The sequence below is a fragment of the Danio rerio genome, chromosome 14, assembly GCF_052040795.2.
Source record: "Danio rerio strain M-AB ecotype USA chromosome 14, GRCz13ab, whole genome shotgun sequence".
In the NCBI taxonomy this organism is placed as follows: Eukaryota; Metazoa; Chordata; class Actinopteri; order Cypriniformes; family Danionidae; genus Danio; species Danio rerio.
In genome coordinates this window covers 49,455,519-49,472,500 of record NC_141034.1, presented here as the reverse complement: position 1 = coordinate 49,472,500, position 16,982 = coordinate 49,455,519, and the positions used below count along the sequence as shown (strand labels likewise).

Genomic DNA, 16,982 nt, shown 5'->3' with positions numbered 1-16,982 from the left:
TTCTACAGTATCTGTACAGTATATGTGCACCCTAAAATTATAATTTTGTGCCAAAAATCTTGTTTTTTTTCCCTCACTTTTTTGATCCTAAAAACCATTGGACTCATAATATCCTAGAGAGCCTGATTCGTGTTGGAAAACATAAATACTGAAGGTAAGTTGAATTATAATTTCTGCAATCCTACAGAACGCCTATTAATATAGCTCCCTTATAATTGAGACTTTTAATAAGCTTTCCTCAATCTCATCGAAACACTTGCAGCTTTACCATGCGAAAACCACTGAAATGAAACAACCAAAAGTATAGAATAACAGCAAATCCAAAAAGGAAATGTTAGTAATTGATAAACCAATATGTTTGTGAGTGTGTGACCTTCTCCAGTGTTCATATACGAACTCCCGAATGTGCTTCAATCCCCAGTTATTCAATTCACCAGGTTGGCCCTCGTGTTAGTGCCCAGCTGTGACATTTTTCGGCTACTACAGCCGGCTTTCACCTACTTGTCATGGTTTTGGGTTCAGGTTTGTGCGTCTGTCAGTGTCTGCAGCTGCACGTCCATGAGGCCTTGTGTGTGTGGGTGAACCTGCATTGTGATGCTGCAGAGGGGGATTGTGGGATGTGTGTGTGTCAGTGTGTCTGCGTCCGTGTGCCGGTGGCTGACGGAGCACATGTGTGTCGCTGACGTACGGAGCAGGTTCTGCTGCATGGAGTCGGAGCGGTACAGACTGACGGTGCTCTTCTTGAAGACGTTCTTCAGGAGCTGAGCTCTCTCCGTCAAACTGTGGAGGAGGACACAGAGAGAAACAGGGCATCGTTACTTATGTTTACATACAAAGATTTGAATTTACTTTAGGCATGCATCAACAAGACGTGTCACTCGTATAGTTTTGAATCGGGAAAAGTGTAACTCAATATGGCGAATGAAGCCCCAACTTCTAGTACAGGAGCCAATAGGGTATATGCCGAGCTAGTGCTGTTTCCATGCTGATACACTTCCGGTGACCTGTTATTGTGAACTATTTCTCATTTTATACGGTTCCTTATACAGCATCGATGTTGTATTGTCATTAAAATACATTCAGTTAAATAAACTTTAGCATTTATTTAGTTGCTCAGGCGTAAAACAAGACAAAAAGCCTTTAACTCGCACGCGCCCCTCAGAATCGGCAGGCTAGCGCAGAAGCTCCATTGAATATACTGGGGTAAAATAAATGCTCATATAATAAAGATATGGCAGGGGAAATGTAATTTAATGCAGTGCTTCTTGTACAACCTGAGACCCACTTTAAATCGGATATCACTCAGCTAGTGGAGATCACTGATTTTTAAAGAAAACAGAACTTAAATGCACCGGATTTTGCATTGCCATTCAATCCGCCGGAAGCGCTTAACCCCGGTTACTGGCAAATTAAAAGTCCTATTAGCATGCTTCGGCATATACCCCATCAGCGATCACGATAGACTAGAGATTCTCCGGGGGAGGGGCTCGGACCAGACGTGTGTTTTTGCAGATTTTGTGTGATTCAAACATTTAGAAATGAAACTAAAGAGACAGTTGTTATTAAATTTTTTTAGTGACTCCTAATATGAAATTCAACCGTAAGCTTGGCAAACAGTTTTGGAAAATGTGATGATTCCCCATTTAAGCAGAATGCCTGAGCATACTGCCTGAGAAGCGTTAGATAGAAGATAGTCACCGAGTGAAATGACTTGCATTAAAGCAGGGGTCTTAAACTTAAATTACCTGGGGGCTGCTTGAGGCAGAGTCTGGTTAAGGCTTGACCGCATCAAGTTTTCCACAAGAAATTGATTATACGATTAAAATAAATAAATTATATTATTAAATAAATTATCATTTTTTATTTGTTTATTTTTTTTTCATATTTTGTGTTTTAAAAAAATTGATTTGAGATGATTGGATTTTTGTTAGAACAAAATAAAATGAAAAAAAAATCAGAAAATAAATAAATCAGTATTGAATAGTAGTAGTAGTAATAATAATAATAATAATAATTAGATTTACTGTTTTCCGCCGTGCTGTTGTTACAGAAAAAGAAGCAACACTGTGCTGTTGTCAGTTGTTTTGTTTACATCATATAGAAATATTCGTAATGTTCATTGTGTGAGGCAATGCAAGTAGATCGATGCAAATGACCCACAAATAGCGGTGCGACCCTATAATTGGTCCGGTTACTGGGGACTCTTATTGCTGATGGACAGGTGTCTATATGTGACAGCAGACGACTACAATAGGCTGCATTGAGTTCCTTCCTTTCTTTTCTCCTGCCGCGTACGCATCACTTTGATTTCTTTTTTGCTCACTGCGCGCGAAACAATAACCACCAACCAATGAGAGTGATTGTAAACGCAAGAAAGAAATATTGTTCAGGACCAATAGTTAAACGTGAATTTCGCTTTAACTAGTGCATAACTACTATCATCACCAATCAATTAAAATAAATCCCGGTAAGAAATATACAAATATCTGACATTTCCCAGAACAACATCCAGCAAGATCTGGCAAATTAAGCAGTGATTTATATACATTTACATATTTATAATGTCCCGCTGAGCAGCGACTTAAAAAACTTTGTGCCCAATAGAAATGAGGCAGCCAGCCAGACACGGGAGAAAACACTCCATGGCACCGCTGCAGCAACTTTCACTCATTGGGAAATGTTTCTCTGCCAGTCTGCCTGCGTCAAGCCCCAGCCGATGTCCTGCCCCCGAGAGCCATATACCCCACCGTGATTGGTGGATTCGTTCAGCTCAACACTCAACACTATAAAGTGCCATTCATATCAATCACACTGGCCGCACTAACATTAAACTTTCAAATTAAGGAGGAGGTCACAAACTATTGTCCGCGAGTTTGAGACCCCTGCCTTAAAGGAACTTGGTGTAAAGAAACAAATTATATATCCTCAAATTACTGGAATTGAGTAGTTTTTTCTCAGGAATTGTACTTAGTCTAGTGTAGTGGTCTAATAAATGTTTGTACTTTTACTTGAGTACATTTTTAGTGTTATGTCGGTACTTTTACTGCGTCATTTTTTGTTTATGTTTTCTTGTCTCCGATGATCTTATGGCTAAATAGGATCATCAGTACTGTGATTCAGGTCCAATCAAATCATACATGGCAAACTCACTTCGACAGACTAATACAAAACATAGATGTTTTATAAATTATTCATAAATGTACAGTGTTAAAGCATTAGAACTATCATAATAGATGTAAAATCATTACATGTGATGACAAATTGCCAAGACTGCATGTCACTAATGAGAAGATAAAGGATGTCTACTGTATGACGACACAGAAATCCCTAAATGGCCTAAGCGGTAAATAAATGCACTACAGAATGTTCCGTTTTCAAATACCATCAGTGTCGCATGAGTTTGGTTTGCAGCGCCAACTGCTGGACACTTATAGCTTGTTAGTCGAGATTTAAAGTGCATAACCTAAATGTTAGAAAGAATCAAAAATAGCACACTTTTGCTTAGCCAGCGTTGGAGAAATTGGCAACTAAGCAACAGAGTTGTTCGCGCACATGTACTCTATCAGCACAGCTTAGCACAGTTGTCTAACTATGCCTAGAATTTAGTTTACAGACTATAAAAACTTATAACCACGTCACGCCATACCAGGCTCTCATGGAAACACAATAGGAACCACACCAGATGGAATGACAGTGGGAAAGAGGCTATACTGACCTGCAACAGTCATTTTGTGCTGCATTAGATATTATTATAGAATTATGACATAGGCATCGCAGTGTGGGCATACAGAATAGTCACATCGCATTAGGGTCAATGACCAGTCGTAATTTTATATGAGCTAAAACACAATTCGAACACTTGTTTGATTTGTGACGCAAAGTTTAAAAATAAAAGAGTAAAAGTTCATCTTTTAGCAGTGAAAATTAAACCACTATGAACTAAACTAAACTGAACTTCAACTCTGAAAACTGGACTGACAGTTTAAATTTGCTAGAACTTCTATGTTAACCTACATTGTAAAAGCGCTATATTTTCAAAAACAAAATAAACATTTATCCGACTTAATCGAGTGCATACATTTATTATGCGCATTTTTAAAATTTATGAGCACCTTGGTGTTTCCATTCAGTGTTTTTTTTTAATGTGATATCCTAAAATACGCATGAAATTAGGTGAGTATAAAGCTATTGTGTGCCCCAGAGAAGCGATCGAATGAAAGACAAACTTCCCGCTGGACAGATGTGTGCCTGGGAGAAGCGCCAGCGGGATGGTTTACTCTGAGGTGATCCTGCTGATCTGCTGTTTTGCCTTGTTCTGCTTTTATTATGAATTCTTGAGTAATAGTCCTCACCTCTTCCCATGCACCACAGCTCCTGGGTCTTTGGACAGCGCCTCCAGCTCCTGCACCTCGTCCACCAGGGTCTTGAAGCACACCTTCTTCATGCTGGAACACAGGAATAACATATGCAACTGTGAGGAAGAGCAATCTAATAATAATAATAATAATAATAATAATGATAATAGCCACAACAACAACAATAATAATAATCTCTCAATAATAAGCTTAAGATTTTCTTAAAAATGTATTGACAGCACCAAAAAACTAAACAAAATACTTATTTTTCATTAATAAACTTAATCAGGGTTTCTTCAAGCTTCATCAAGTCAAAGTTAAGACTTTTTGAGACCTGTTTAAGCCCATCAAGAATGAAATTTCAAACTTATATATTGCTAAACACTGCAGGTTTTTTAAATGGCCACAGTTATATACATATTATTTTTTCAACAACTTAAAAAACCTCTTTAAAACTTAATAAACAAAATGTATGCACAACAGACTGTTATAATACAGTAATATACAGTTTAAGACTTTAAGACCTCTCAAACACCCTTTTAATGTATGTAATTAAATGCAATTGTAACAATTAAAAGGTTTAGATTGAAATATTTAACTAAACATTTTAAACTTTAATAATACATTACCATTTATCATCGTAAATGTTATATCATCATCTACAATGTGCTGTTACTTATATTCCAAAATGATATTAAATTAAAATAATTATTTAGTAAATATCATCCACGTCAAGCAAGTAAAACACATTTGTGCTTGTGAAAAGTTGAGTGAGTGCATTTTCAAACAAAACTAAACAAAGCAAAAATAAAAGTCAAAATAAAACAAAACATAAAACAAAACCCCAAATAAAACTAAACTAAATAAAAGCCAAAATAAAACAACACACAAAACAAAAACCCAAAATAAAACTAAACAAAACAATTCCAAAATAAAACAAAACAAAAAACAAAAACCCAAAATAAAAAAATAAATAATAAAAAAGCCCAAATAAAACAAAACAAAACCCAAATAAAACTTAAAAAAAAAAAAAAAAAAAAGCCAAAATAAAAGAAAACAACCCCCCCCCCAAAAAAAAAATAAATAAAATAAAATAAAATAAGGCCAAAATGAAATAAAACCCAAAACAAAAATTCAAATAAAACAAAACAATGTGCTGTGACTTTTTTCCAAAGTGGTAATAATAACCTATTATAATTAATTCATAAATATCATCCACGTCAAGCAAGCAAAACACATTTTTGCTTGTTACAAATTTAAGACATGTGAGTGCATTATCAAAAATAAAAGCCAAAATAAAACAAAACACAAAACAAAAACCCAAATAAAACTAAACAAAACGCAAAAATAAAAATAAAAATCACAAAACAAAAACTCAAATAAACTATTTGAAAACAAAAATATAATCCAAAATAAATCAAAACACAAAGCAAAACAAAAACTCAAATAAAACTAAATTAAACAAAACCCAAAACAAAAACCCAACTAAAAAAAACTAAAAAAAACAAATTTGAGTGCATTTGAGTGCATTTTCCAAACACTACAGGTTTTAGTTTTCATTCAAATATATATATATATATATATATATATATATATATATATATATATATATATATATATATATATATATATATATATATATATATATATATTTTTTTTTTTTTTTTTTAAGCTGAAGATTTTTTATGACTGCTGTTTAAAGTAAATTCACCTATAATTTCCATTTGTTTTATAATTTGAAAATTCATTTTCTGTGTTTTATATTTTATTATTTTTTATTTTATTTTATTGTTGTGGAGTAAGTGAAACTAAAATGTTTTTTTTATCATTAATTAGCACCAATGGTAGCCTACTTTACATTATTTATAAAAGAAATTATGAAACACAATCAGTCATACGTGTTTCGCTTTATATAATACACTTCCGACCAACTGTGACTAGTCATATAGTCCTTAAAATGTAGAACAGTACAGTAGCTTTTGCCTGCCGTTTGCAACCCATCAGCACAGATCTGCAGTTGACTGTAAGCATTTTAAATGATCTGTCAATGCTTTTAACATTTCACATATGTCACACAAAGGCAGATTTGATGGTGGAACTGAAGAAACTCAACTCACACTTTGTAGGCCACGTCAAACACCAGAGAGGTGATGGGAATGAAGATCAGGCCCATCCAGAATACTCCAGAACTGAACATCATGTCTGCCTGGAAAACACAAACACACTCAAGAAAATCTGCATATGATTTCTAGACTTAACTTAATCAGTCTCTAAAAAACGGGACTCTCACAACCTCCAAACCCTTCAGATGTAATGTAGTTTGCAGGTGCTGGAATGTGAACTGTGTGTGTGACAGATGACAAAGCAGACAGACAAGAAAAGGAGAAATGAGAGACAGATGAGCTATAAGTCAAGCTGTAAGTAAAGACCTGGGCTGGTAACTGCGAACGCTACTACCCAGATCCCCTCACTAAACACCAGATCACAAATGATGAGCTGTCAGACTGCCGTCGCCACATTTTTAAGAAAGGCCCATCAGATGCAGCTGTCTGTGCATGTCAAAGTAAACTTACATTATATGCATAAGACTGGGGTCAGTAGAATGTTTTCAAAGGGAATTTCTTTGATTGAGAAATCATCAATAAAAACAAATTAAATAAAAAAAAGTGAAATTTAAGTGTCTGAGAAAGGTCAAGTGAATGAAATGCTGCTCTACCAAATACTTTTTAAAATTCCTTACTGAAACCAAATCAAACAAAACACACACGCACGCACGCACGCACGCACACACACACACACAAAACGAAATAAAACAAAACTAAAATAAAACCCAAAATGAAAAAATACAAAACAAAAACCTAAATAAAACTAAACAAAACACAACAAAACAAAAACCCAAAGAAAACTAAGCAAAACCCAAAATAAAGACACAAAACAAAAAAAACTGAAGAAAACAAAACAAACCCCAAATAAAACTAAACAAAACCAAAAATAAAACACAAAATAAAACAAAACAAAAACCCAAATAAAACAAAACAAAAACAAAACACAACCCTAACACACACAAACAAAAACTAAAATAAGACTAAACAAAACCAAAGCCCAAATAAAACAAAACAAAACTACACAAAACTAAAACATCAAAACATAAACACAAAAACACCCCACAAGATAAAAAATAAGAAAAAATACAAAATAGATAATAAAATATACAAAACAACCCCCTAAAATAAATAAATAAAATTATATATATTTAAAATATATAGTATGTAAATATAAAATAAATCAATTAAACTAAATATAAAATATAATATATTTATATATATATATATATATATATATATAATTGTTATTTGTTGTTTTTAAAAAAATTATATATATATATATATATATATATATATATATATATATATATATATATATATATATATATATTTTTTTTTTTTAAAAACAACAAATAACAATTTTATTTTAATATAATTATTCAAATTCAGCATTTTCACGAAATAACATTTAAAGTATACCAGAATTACTTTATTTTATTAGTATGTCAGAACTTTATTTTATTACATACTATGATATAATAGATCAATTAACCTACAGGTTACCTCAAACACCACTAGACCATTTTAAGAATCAAATCGCTATTATTTTTACATATTTCTATTTAATATTTTTCATATTTTCTATTCTGTAATTCTGTAATATATAAAAAAGCAGATCTACAGGAATACTATCCACTGCAATCACCGCACAGACACCAATACAACATAGCAAAAACAGCCAATCTAAATTCTGCCAAACTATTTCAACCTGTGCTGAGAGGGACTTTGTTTGTGTCATATTTCAAATTGGATGAACTCAGGTATGCATAAACAGCACTATCTGTTATCACAGTCAAGATTAGCGGATGCTACCACCATCACTCTTACAAAGCACTGCATGGTACCAAACGCAAAACTCAGAAAGATAAGTCTTCATTACGTCAATGAACCCGTTCATAGCTGGAGTAATACATTTCCACAAAGCTCCAAATTGGAAGAGAATAAACTTGTTATCTAAAAAATGTGTAAATGTGCACCAAAGCAAGGCCAGTTTCAGAACATCCGTCTGCCAAAATACAGCCATGAATTAAATAAACAAGCTTTGAAGAGATTCATCTCTCTTGGACAGCGTTAAACTGAAACAATCAGTGAGTTGATAATACAAGTCTTCAATCTCTCCAATTTTGAGGAGTTTGTCTCTATTCAATCCTCCAAACTGAACAGGAGACGAGGAAACTGGAGAGAGACACAGTAAAAGAAAGGCTTCTCTGTGATTTGGTGGTGTAGGTTAGCAGGGTGTGAGATGCAGTCGTCTGCGCTTATCCTGTTTGCTTTGGCCCAGCTGCGTTGAAAATACCTGTCATTAAATGTCAAAGAGCACCGATCCGCCTCCTTGCGATGCTACTCAACATACACACTTGCGCCACTTGTCTAAACTCTCTGAGACAAATCAGCTTCCTGTAATCTAAACCAGTGAAGGGCCCAACACAAAGCCCAGCGGCACACCTGCCTGCAGCAATTTACTGAAGGTTTCAGGTGTTCCCAAATTAGCTAATCTACTCGCCATTACAGGGAAATAGACTTTGATGTCTAAATGAAACATCAGGGAGGCAGGAAATCCCAAACGACTGGAAATCAGACGCCTTTTTCTAATGTCATTCAATGAAGCAAGTGTTCTGTGTTGCCAAGAAGAATTAGAGAAAATTGTGCATGAAAATGGCTGAAAAGATGTTTGTGTTTCGTTGAAATCCAACAGTCCCAGTGCTAACAGGTCATTTTCACTTTGATAATAGCAGTTGAATTATCTACATGGGGGACCAATGGATCAAACAATCAGAGGGGACCAGGAGCTCTGAGACATTAAGTGCCCTATCATACACCCAGTGCAATGTTGTTTGCTAGTTTCAGCTTAGTGCAACAGTCGTTTTGACGTTTTGCGCCACGCTGTTTAAATAGCAAATGCATTTGCGCTCATATGTGCGCCCATAGGCGTTCTGGTCTAAAAAAGGAGGCGTGTTGATTAGGGGTGTCACGATTTTGATTTTTTAATCGAAATCGATAGAAATTTATGCTCAATTTCGATTATCGAATCAAAAAATAGAATCGTCGATGCTGTCACGCCCCCATGTCACGTCAGCTTGGCTTGCGAAGCGGGAAAATAACAGGCTTGTTGAAGTGCTTGTTAAACTGCAGAAGCAGGAGACCTGTCGACAGAACTTAAACCCTCTCCTCTTTCAATGAAGTCGCCGGTGTGTAAGCATTTTGGATTTCCAGTGAGTTATGTTGACAACTTTCGTGTTGTCGACAATAAAAACAGTTTTGCAAGCTCTGCTATGTACGTATTACGTACGGTTCGTCCGATTGACAACACCGGCATCGCGATCCTCCATCCGCCCCCGTTGCAAATTCGCTCGCGAAAAGTACACACTCAGGCCCTGTTTACACTGTCTTTGTTTTTAAACGGCATTTTAGAACGACAACGATTTGACATCCACAGTGGCGTGTAGCATTTCTGAGCAGCCCTCCTTCCTCTCTACCTCTAAAAATGCACATCACGTGACCACACAGACACAGACGCACTCACAGCCATATGAGCTTGAGACAGCAGGTCCAGGCAGTCAGAGGACTGCTTCAGTCTTTCACTCACTTGTACTAAGTCATTTTAGCGAACACCTCAGATACTGTTGGCTGGTTCCTGTTGGTTGTGCGTCTTTTTTACCGACGCCATTATAACGACATAGATCACTGCCTATTCACGAGTCCCGCAGAAAAAGTGATTGACAGGTGGTAATTATGTGTAACGTACCTTTATTCATTTACTGTATGATTTGTTTATGGGTAAAACAAAGACCATGCAGGTCAGGTAGTTTAAACGGAAGGCTACAAATAATTAATGGGTCATTAATTAATTATTCATAACCGAAAATCGAATCGAATCGTGCCTTTAGAATCGAAAATGTAATCGAATCGAGGATTTGGAGGATCGTGACACCCTTAGTGTTGAGGCGCGTTGCTATTTTGAGAAACTAAAATAGACGGTTCAATAGACCAGATCAAAGCAGGTCTAAAGTCCAGTGCAGAGTGTGTTATTTGTGCGCCTCGCTTACACATTGCTCAATGCACACAGGATGTACAGCAATACGCAAATATCTTTATAAATAAAAAATAATTAAAGGATTAAAATATTACAAAAATTTATATTTTCTAGCCTACATAAATATAAAATCAATACTTTCATGCCTTCTTCTCGGGGGGCTATTACAGTTTATTCATAACAATTTGCTTTTTTATAATGTTATTATTAGTACTAGTAGCAGTATTAATTATATGCATACTTAAATTTGTTTTATTAAAAACAAGCTTAGATTTTCCCACCTGTCAGGTTTTAGACCGTATGGGGCATAGCATGTGTGTTTGGACATAACTCAGTTTTTTTGAGAACACTTCATTATTATTGTTCATTTATTCGTTTGCTGGAAATTAGAACTGAATTTAGAAATAGTTTTGAAACAAATCTTTGCACTTACCAAACAAAATAATTAGGCTAATGGATGTCTGTGCATACAACACGTTTCCCTATCCACGAGAGTGAAAGTCAAAGTAAAGACTGAGGAAGTTCATCTCTCATTCTTGCGCTGCAGAAGCTCTGTTTAACTGTTTTCTAGTTAGAGAAGTGTTCAGTTTTTACACTTACAAAGCCCATCATGTACATAGCAAATGTGCTATGGCGCAATACAACTTGATTTTTTTAAGGGAATGGTAGATGAGACTCTGATTGGTTTATTCTCAAAACGCACCTATACCTCATTAAGAGAATAAGCTCAACACTGTTAGACCATGTGCCAGGGCGCAAAGTGGATTTTTCCATCCTTAAAATAGCAAAAGTGGATTCTGACACAAGATGAAAGAGGCATTAAAGATGAATCCAAAGAATTTTGATGAACTCTGGGAGTCCTGCAAGAAAGCTTACTTTGCCATTCCAGATGACTTTATTAATAAGTGATTTGAGTCACTGCAGAGATGTATGGATGCAGTCCTCCAAGCTCATGGGAGTCAGACACAATATTCATTCTTCTTCCACTGCACCACGACTTTATATTCTATACTGTGCATTATTTCTGTTAAGTGACAAGACTTTTGTCTTAGCAAAGTCAGACCTTACTGTCCTAATTAAATAATTAAAAATCTAGGCCTGATTATATTTTATTTTGGTAAAATACGCATAATCTAGAGGTCTTTGCCTTTCATATAAGCCACTTCTGATGCCAAATGGTCAACTTGAAGTCAAGATACTGTATTATTTGTAAATCCTTATTCTGTGTTTACACCAGACGCTGTACACGCATGATCATATCCAGTTTACTTGCTTCATCTGCTCGTCAAATTCGCTTCATTCATGGGTCAAATTTTTTTCACAACATGCAGATTCGCGTCATGGGCTGGGTTCCTGTTTGCCCAGTGACTCTAGCTTTGTTGCTAAATGGCTGACATAGATTTTATTGAGATAATAGCTGTGTTTATGTGTTTTAAGAAGACTGAAAAACAGCAACGAATTATTTGGAGCCGTGTCTGAGTCCACTAAATCTATTCAGAGGTGCACCCTGCTCTGTGAGTTCATCAACTTCTCCAGAAACTATACCTGGATGATGGAAGCATTCAGCGGTGCTTCTGACTGAGCTGAGATAGGCAGGAGGATTTTCCCCCTGGACACCAAGAACAGGTGCTATGTCATAATCACGCCCCACACAAGAGCAAGCTTCTGATTGGTTAACACAGAGCGAATGTCCACTGAAGTTTAGATTTTCGAACTTGAGCGATTCGCGAAAAATGCTCAACTCACGCCGCCTCATTCTCACGTATTGCACTTCAGGATGTCAATTCGCATCTTTGCATTGACTCAACATGTAAATCACTCGTGCTTGATGCTTCTTCCGTGTCTGTTGTGAACGCAGCATAAAACTTGGATATGCGACAAGACGTTTGTCAGGTAGTGTATTGATTTCTTCTCTGTGTATTCATAAATTGTTTTAACTTATAACTGTCTTATTTGGTTCACTGTAAACAATGTAATGACAAAAAGTCAAGACAAGGAATATTTTCGTTGCTTTAACTTATTGTAATTCAACAAACAATTTTAAGTTATACAACATTTAACTTAATATTTTTAGTTAGTGTGATTGATGTGAGTTGAGATAAATAGAAAAGCTAATTTAATTTAACTAAAAATACTTTTAACAGTGTAGTTGGCATTAGAAGTTACATTACGAACACTTGCGAAATACACGTTTAATACACCTGAAAAAAGTCAAATAGGCCATTTTCAAAGCTTTTAAAAACATGTATGTTATACAGCTCAACAATTTAGTTATTCCCCTCAATAAGTTCAATATGATTCTCTTCTAAAAGTCTGACTTTTTGTTTAACCAGGGGAAAGAAACTCATATAGTTCTGGAACAAGTGGAAGGTGAGAAAGTATGGCAATTTCCATTTTAGGTGAATTATGTCTTTAATATCGAGAACTTTTTGAAAGATTTTCATGCAGTATGTTATTTCCAACATCATTTCTTCTGGTAAAAACACAATAAATCTAGCTGGCTTTTTGAAGCATGCAGGCCATAGGTGTGTTTTTAGGCCAGAATAATAAACCGCCATGGCCTTGTCTCGGCTGGCAGTCAAGGGTGTTTGCATCCGCTGTTTTGACAGGACATCAACTCCCTTAGTTTCTGCTGGAGACATTTTCAAACAAACACACACAGATCACGCAAACTGCTGGAAAAGACCAGTTCAATACTGGGTTCAGACTACACAATATTTTGCCAAGATCCATGCAACGGGCTCCAGGATGCAGGAATCCATCATTGTATCTTGCATATTGCATTTATGACAACCAACACTGCGTATAGGACCCTTCAAAACAGAAAAACTAGCATGTTTCATTATATTTCAGTCCACAGTAATGGGTTCAATCACATTTGTACACAGCTTTCAAACACGGTGAAAGGAAAGAGAGACTATTGCATTGGTGCTGCTTGCTGGCATTATACGATGGTGGAAAAGTTCATGTTCATTTCTGAAGACAAGACAGGCAGTTCAAATCACAGTGCTTTGGTAATCATTGGTTGCTCAAGCTCGTTTATAAAAGTCAGTCATTAGTTTTGCCTTCACTGACTGTTAAAGGGATGGTTCACCAAAAGATTCTGTCTTCATTTACTCATCCTTGACCTGTTGCAAATGAGTTTGAATTCCCTATTAAACACAAAAAAAAAGACTTTTGAAGAATATATGAAATTGGTAAGCATTGACTTCCAAGGTATTTGTTTTTCCTGCTATGGATGTCACGTCATGATTTTGTCAATGTGCAATGTGAATATAAGCTCAATAAAGCAGGTTTGGCGGAATAGCGCTATTTACTAATGTTTTGTTGTTAAGCTAAATGTAAATCTACATTATCGATGTCGTAAAAGGTCCCTTATAAAACTGAAAATAATCACATCAATCTTTAGCTGGGAGATTTTAGTGGCTGATCAACACGTCTTTGCATATAAGGACACAACACAATCTAACACAAGCTTAGCCTGACTATAATAGTTTTAAAACAGAACATCACCTGTCTAACAGTGATACTTCAGCCATGGTGTCGTCCTTCCTCCAGCGTGCAAAAGTAACTGGAATATTGATTAAGGATTTTTAAAAGTTTCAATTCAGCATTTGATTTCTCCCGATCTGTGATTGTCTTGTGAACACGTATGTTGACATGCAGGCGGGTACGCATCAATGGCGGATCTGCGTGAACAGATGCGCAGAAGTCAAAATCTACATTTGTCGGCCTGACAATATTTAAAGGGATGAACATTTTTTTGTTTTATGCCTTTACCCAGAATATAAAAATACATATAAACACATAAGATCATTTACTCTCTGTGAAGAGACTTTCAACCAGCAAAACAAAAAGTGTTTCTGAAGACAATCACCAACTGCACCTTTAAACCAATTAGAGTCTTATCTCCCATTCCCTTTAAGAGTCAGCTGCGTCGCACCATTTGCTATTTACATGGCAGACTTTGTAAGTGGAAAAACTGAAGACTTCACTGGCGAGAAAACAGTTAAAAAGAGCATCTGCAGCGCGAGAATAAAGAATGAGCCTCCTCCATCCAGCCTCTTTGCTTTCACTACTTTAATTTTACTATTGACTTTAGTAGGGTAAGGAAACAGTGGAAACTTGCTCCACTGAAGAAATTCAATAGCCTTAATATTTGATTTCGTTTAAGCAGAAATGTTTGTTTTAAAACTATTTCTAAATTCAGTTCTAATTTCCAGCAAATGAATACATTTTTCACATGTAAAGATATTTGTGTATTGCTGTACATCCTGTGTGTATTAAGCAATGTGTAAGAGTTAGACCTGCATCGGCGCATAACTAACTCTGAACTTTAGATCAGCTTTTAGTTGGTCAATGGCGCGGCCTATTTCAGTTCCTCAAAATAGCAAGGCGTCAACAATGCGCCTTAATACACCTCCTTTTCAGACCAGCACATCCATGAGTCTACAAAGTGGCACAAATGGATTTGGTATTTAAACAACGTGGCGCAAAACATGAAACTTACTGTGGTGCTGGTCTGAAAATAGCAACAAATTGCGCCAAACACATCTTGTGCCTCTATTGCGCCAAGTGTATGACACGGCCCTATATCTTATTGCAAAAAAATCATAATTATATTAGCTAAAAAAAAAAAAAGTAAAAAAGAGGAGAAATAACTCAGCCTGTGACTTGGCGGTCAGCAGGAGATAGTAATGTTTTACCCACCAGGAAGGCATTCCCATAACGGTGTGACATCTTATAAAAACTATCAATGGAGTATATGCACAGACTTTTAATTTTAGTCAGGCAGCCAAAAGGTGGCTTCCATTTTAAAATAGCCAAGTTTAAGATCTAATTTCTTTAAAAATCAGTGATCTACACTCCCTGATAGATTTGCGATATAAAGCGAGTCTCAGACTGGACAAGAAGCACTGCGTTAAGTTCCATTTCCCTCCGTCATGTTTAAAATATGACAATTTATTTTACCCCAGTTTTCACTAGAGTTTCTGCGCTAACCTGCGGCTAAAGACGGCACCTGCGTTTAAACTGTCTTTCATCTCTTTTTATGCTTTAACAACTAAATGGATGCTTAAGTCTGTTTAACTGATTATATTTGAATTAATTTACAACATTGAAGCTGTAAAAGGAACCGTATGAAATTGAAAATAGTCACATACTGTAAACACTTTCACCGGATGTTCATCATTGGCTGAAAAACACTAGATGTGCATATAGCCCATTGAAAATAGTCAACACTGACAGAAGCTGATGGTAAATGAAGAAAACAAAGCCATTATAAGCACACACAGACACAAACCTAACAACGATTAATCAAAATTAATCTGTCAGAGGCATACACTAACGGACCATTGCAAATCTTCAATTGGATCTTTCAAAAGCTGAATGCAAACGTTGACAGATTCTATTAGCGCTTAAAACAGCCGAGTGTTTATCATTCAGCCCCACGTGGTGACTTCCTCCGGTGATTGACAGGATGGATTAACTCTGCCTGGGTGCACTAATCAGCAGCGCTGCGAAACGGCAGAGTTTGGCTGCTCATGCCTGACAGTGATAATGTTGGCCCAAGAATGTTAATACCACCCATTGTGATGGTAAATATGAGATGAGAACAATTCAGACGTGGTCATTCACCCTCGGCCTGGCCCTTTGGCTTGAGGGACTAAACACCAATGCCTGAGCCAAGCCGACTTTATCCACATTCTCACACACACATACACCAGTAGAATGTTTTTGCCTTTTCTCCCAAGGACCAAATACTCTACTCGCAATTGATTCAAATATGCTTTTATTATAAGCCAAGTCAGTCATTCATGTCAACGTGTGCATATAAACAATCGAATAGTAAACGCTCTATCAATGCTCCTCTAGTCAGTTTGCGGTTTTGAGTGCGTAGAGCAACAATGTTCAATGAACCAGATGCTGAAACACACTGCTGGTTTCCCGTCTGATGCCTCCTGGATTTGAAAGAGATGAAAAAAGGACATCTAATTTCAACAGGGCTAGTAAAAAACACCAATTTCCAGCTGCTGCCATCTCAAGGCATCAGGGATGGAGGTATTTACAGGGTCTTCGAGTGTCCAGTATGGAAACACACAGCCGAATAATCCCATCATCCCTCTGTTGCACTCTCAGGATGGACTGAAGGTTAATGCAAATCTTTTCTTTCCAAAAAACCTCCTAAAGTACTTAAATAAATGAACAGTGGCATGAGTTCTGAGTGTGCAGAAAATTAATCACACACACAGCTATCTTTATGGGGACTTCCAAAAGACGTAATGATTTTTATACTGTAGATTAGAGCTGCATGATTCTGGCTAAAATGAGAATCGTGATTTTTTTGCTTAAAATAAAGATCCTGATTTTCTCACGATTCTGCAGATATAAAATAAAGGTTAATATGAGTGGGCTATTATTATTGTTATTCTCAAACATGTGGTAAAACAGCAATAGGCTTTGTGTCGCTGTACTGTTGGTTAAAATGCT

At 36.1% G+C, this 16,982-nt stretch overlaps 1 protein-coding gene across 8 annotated transcripts in view; it reads right to left on the bottom strand.

Moving 5' to 3' along the window:
* The window catches only part of atp8a1 (ATPase phospholipid transporting 8A1), a 332,891-nt gene that overhangs the window by 13,212 nt on the left and 302,697 nt on the right, over positions 1–16,982 (bottom strand). For 6 of the 8 annotated variants that reach the window (XM_087281952.1, XM_087281956.1, XM_087281954.1 and 3 more), the window contains 3 exons: positions 6,473–6,561; positions 4,353–4,445; positions 689–780 (listed from right to left, as the gene is read on the bottom strand). In XM_087281952.1, coding sequence (XP_087138078.1) covers positions 689–780; positions 4,353–4,445; positions 6,473–6,561 — 274 coding nt within the window. Of the gene's footprint in view, positions 1–501; positions 781–4,352; positions 4,446–6,472; positions 6,562–16,982 lie in introns of all 8 variants that reach the window. The other 2 variants (XM_087281950.1, XM_087281949.1) reach the window with 1 other exon arrangement.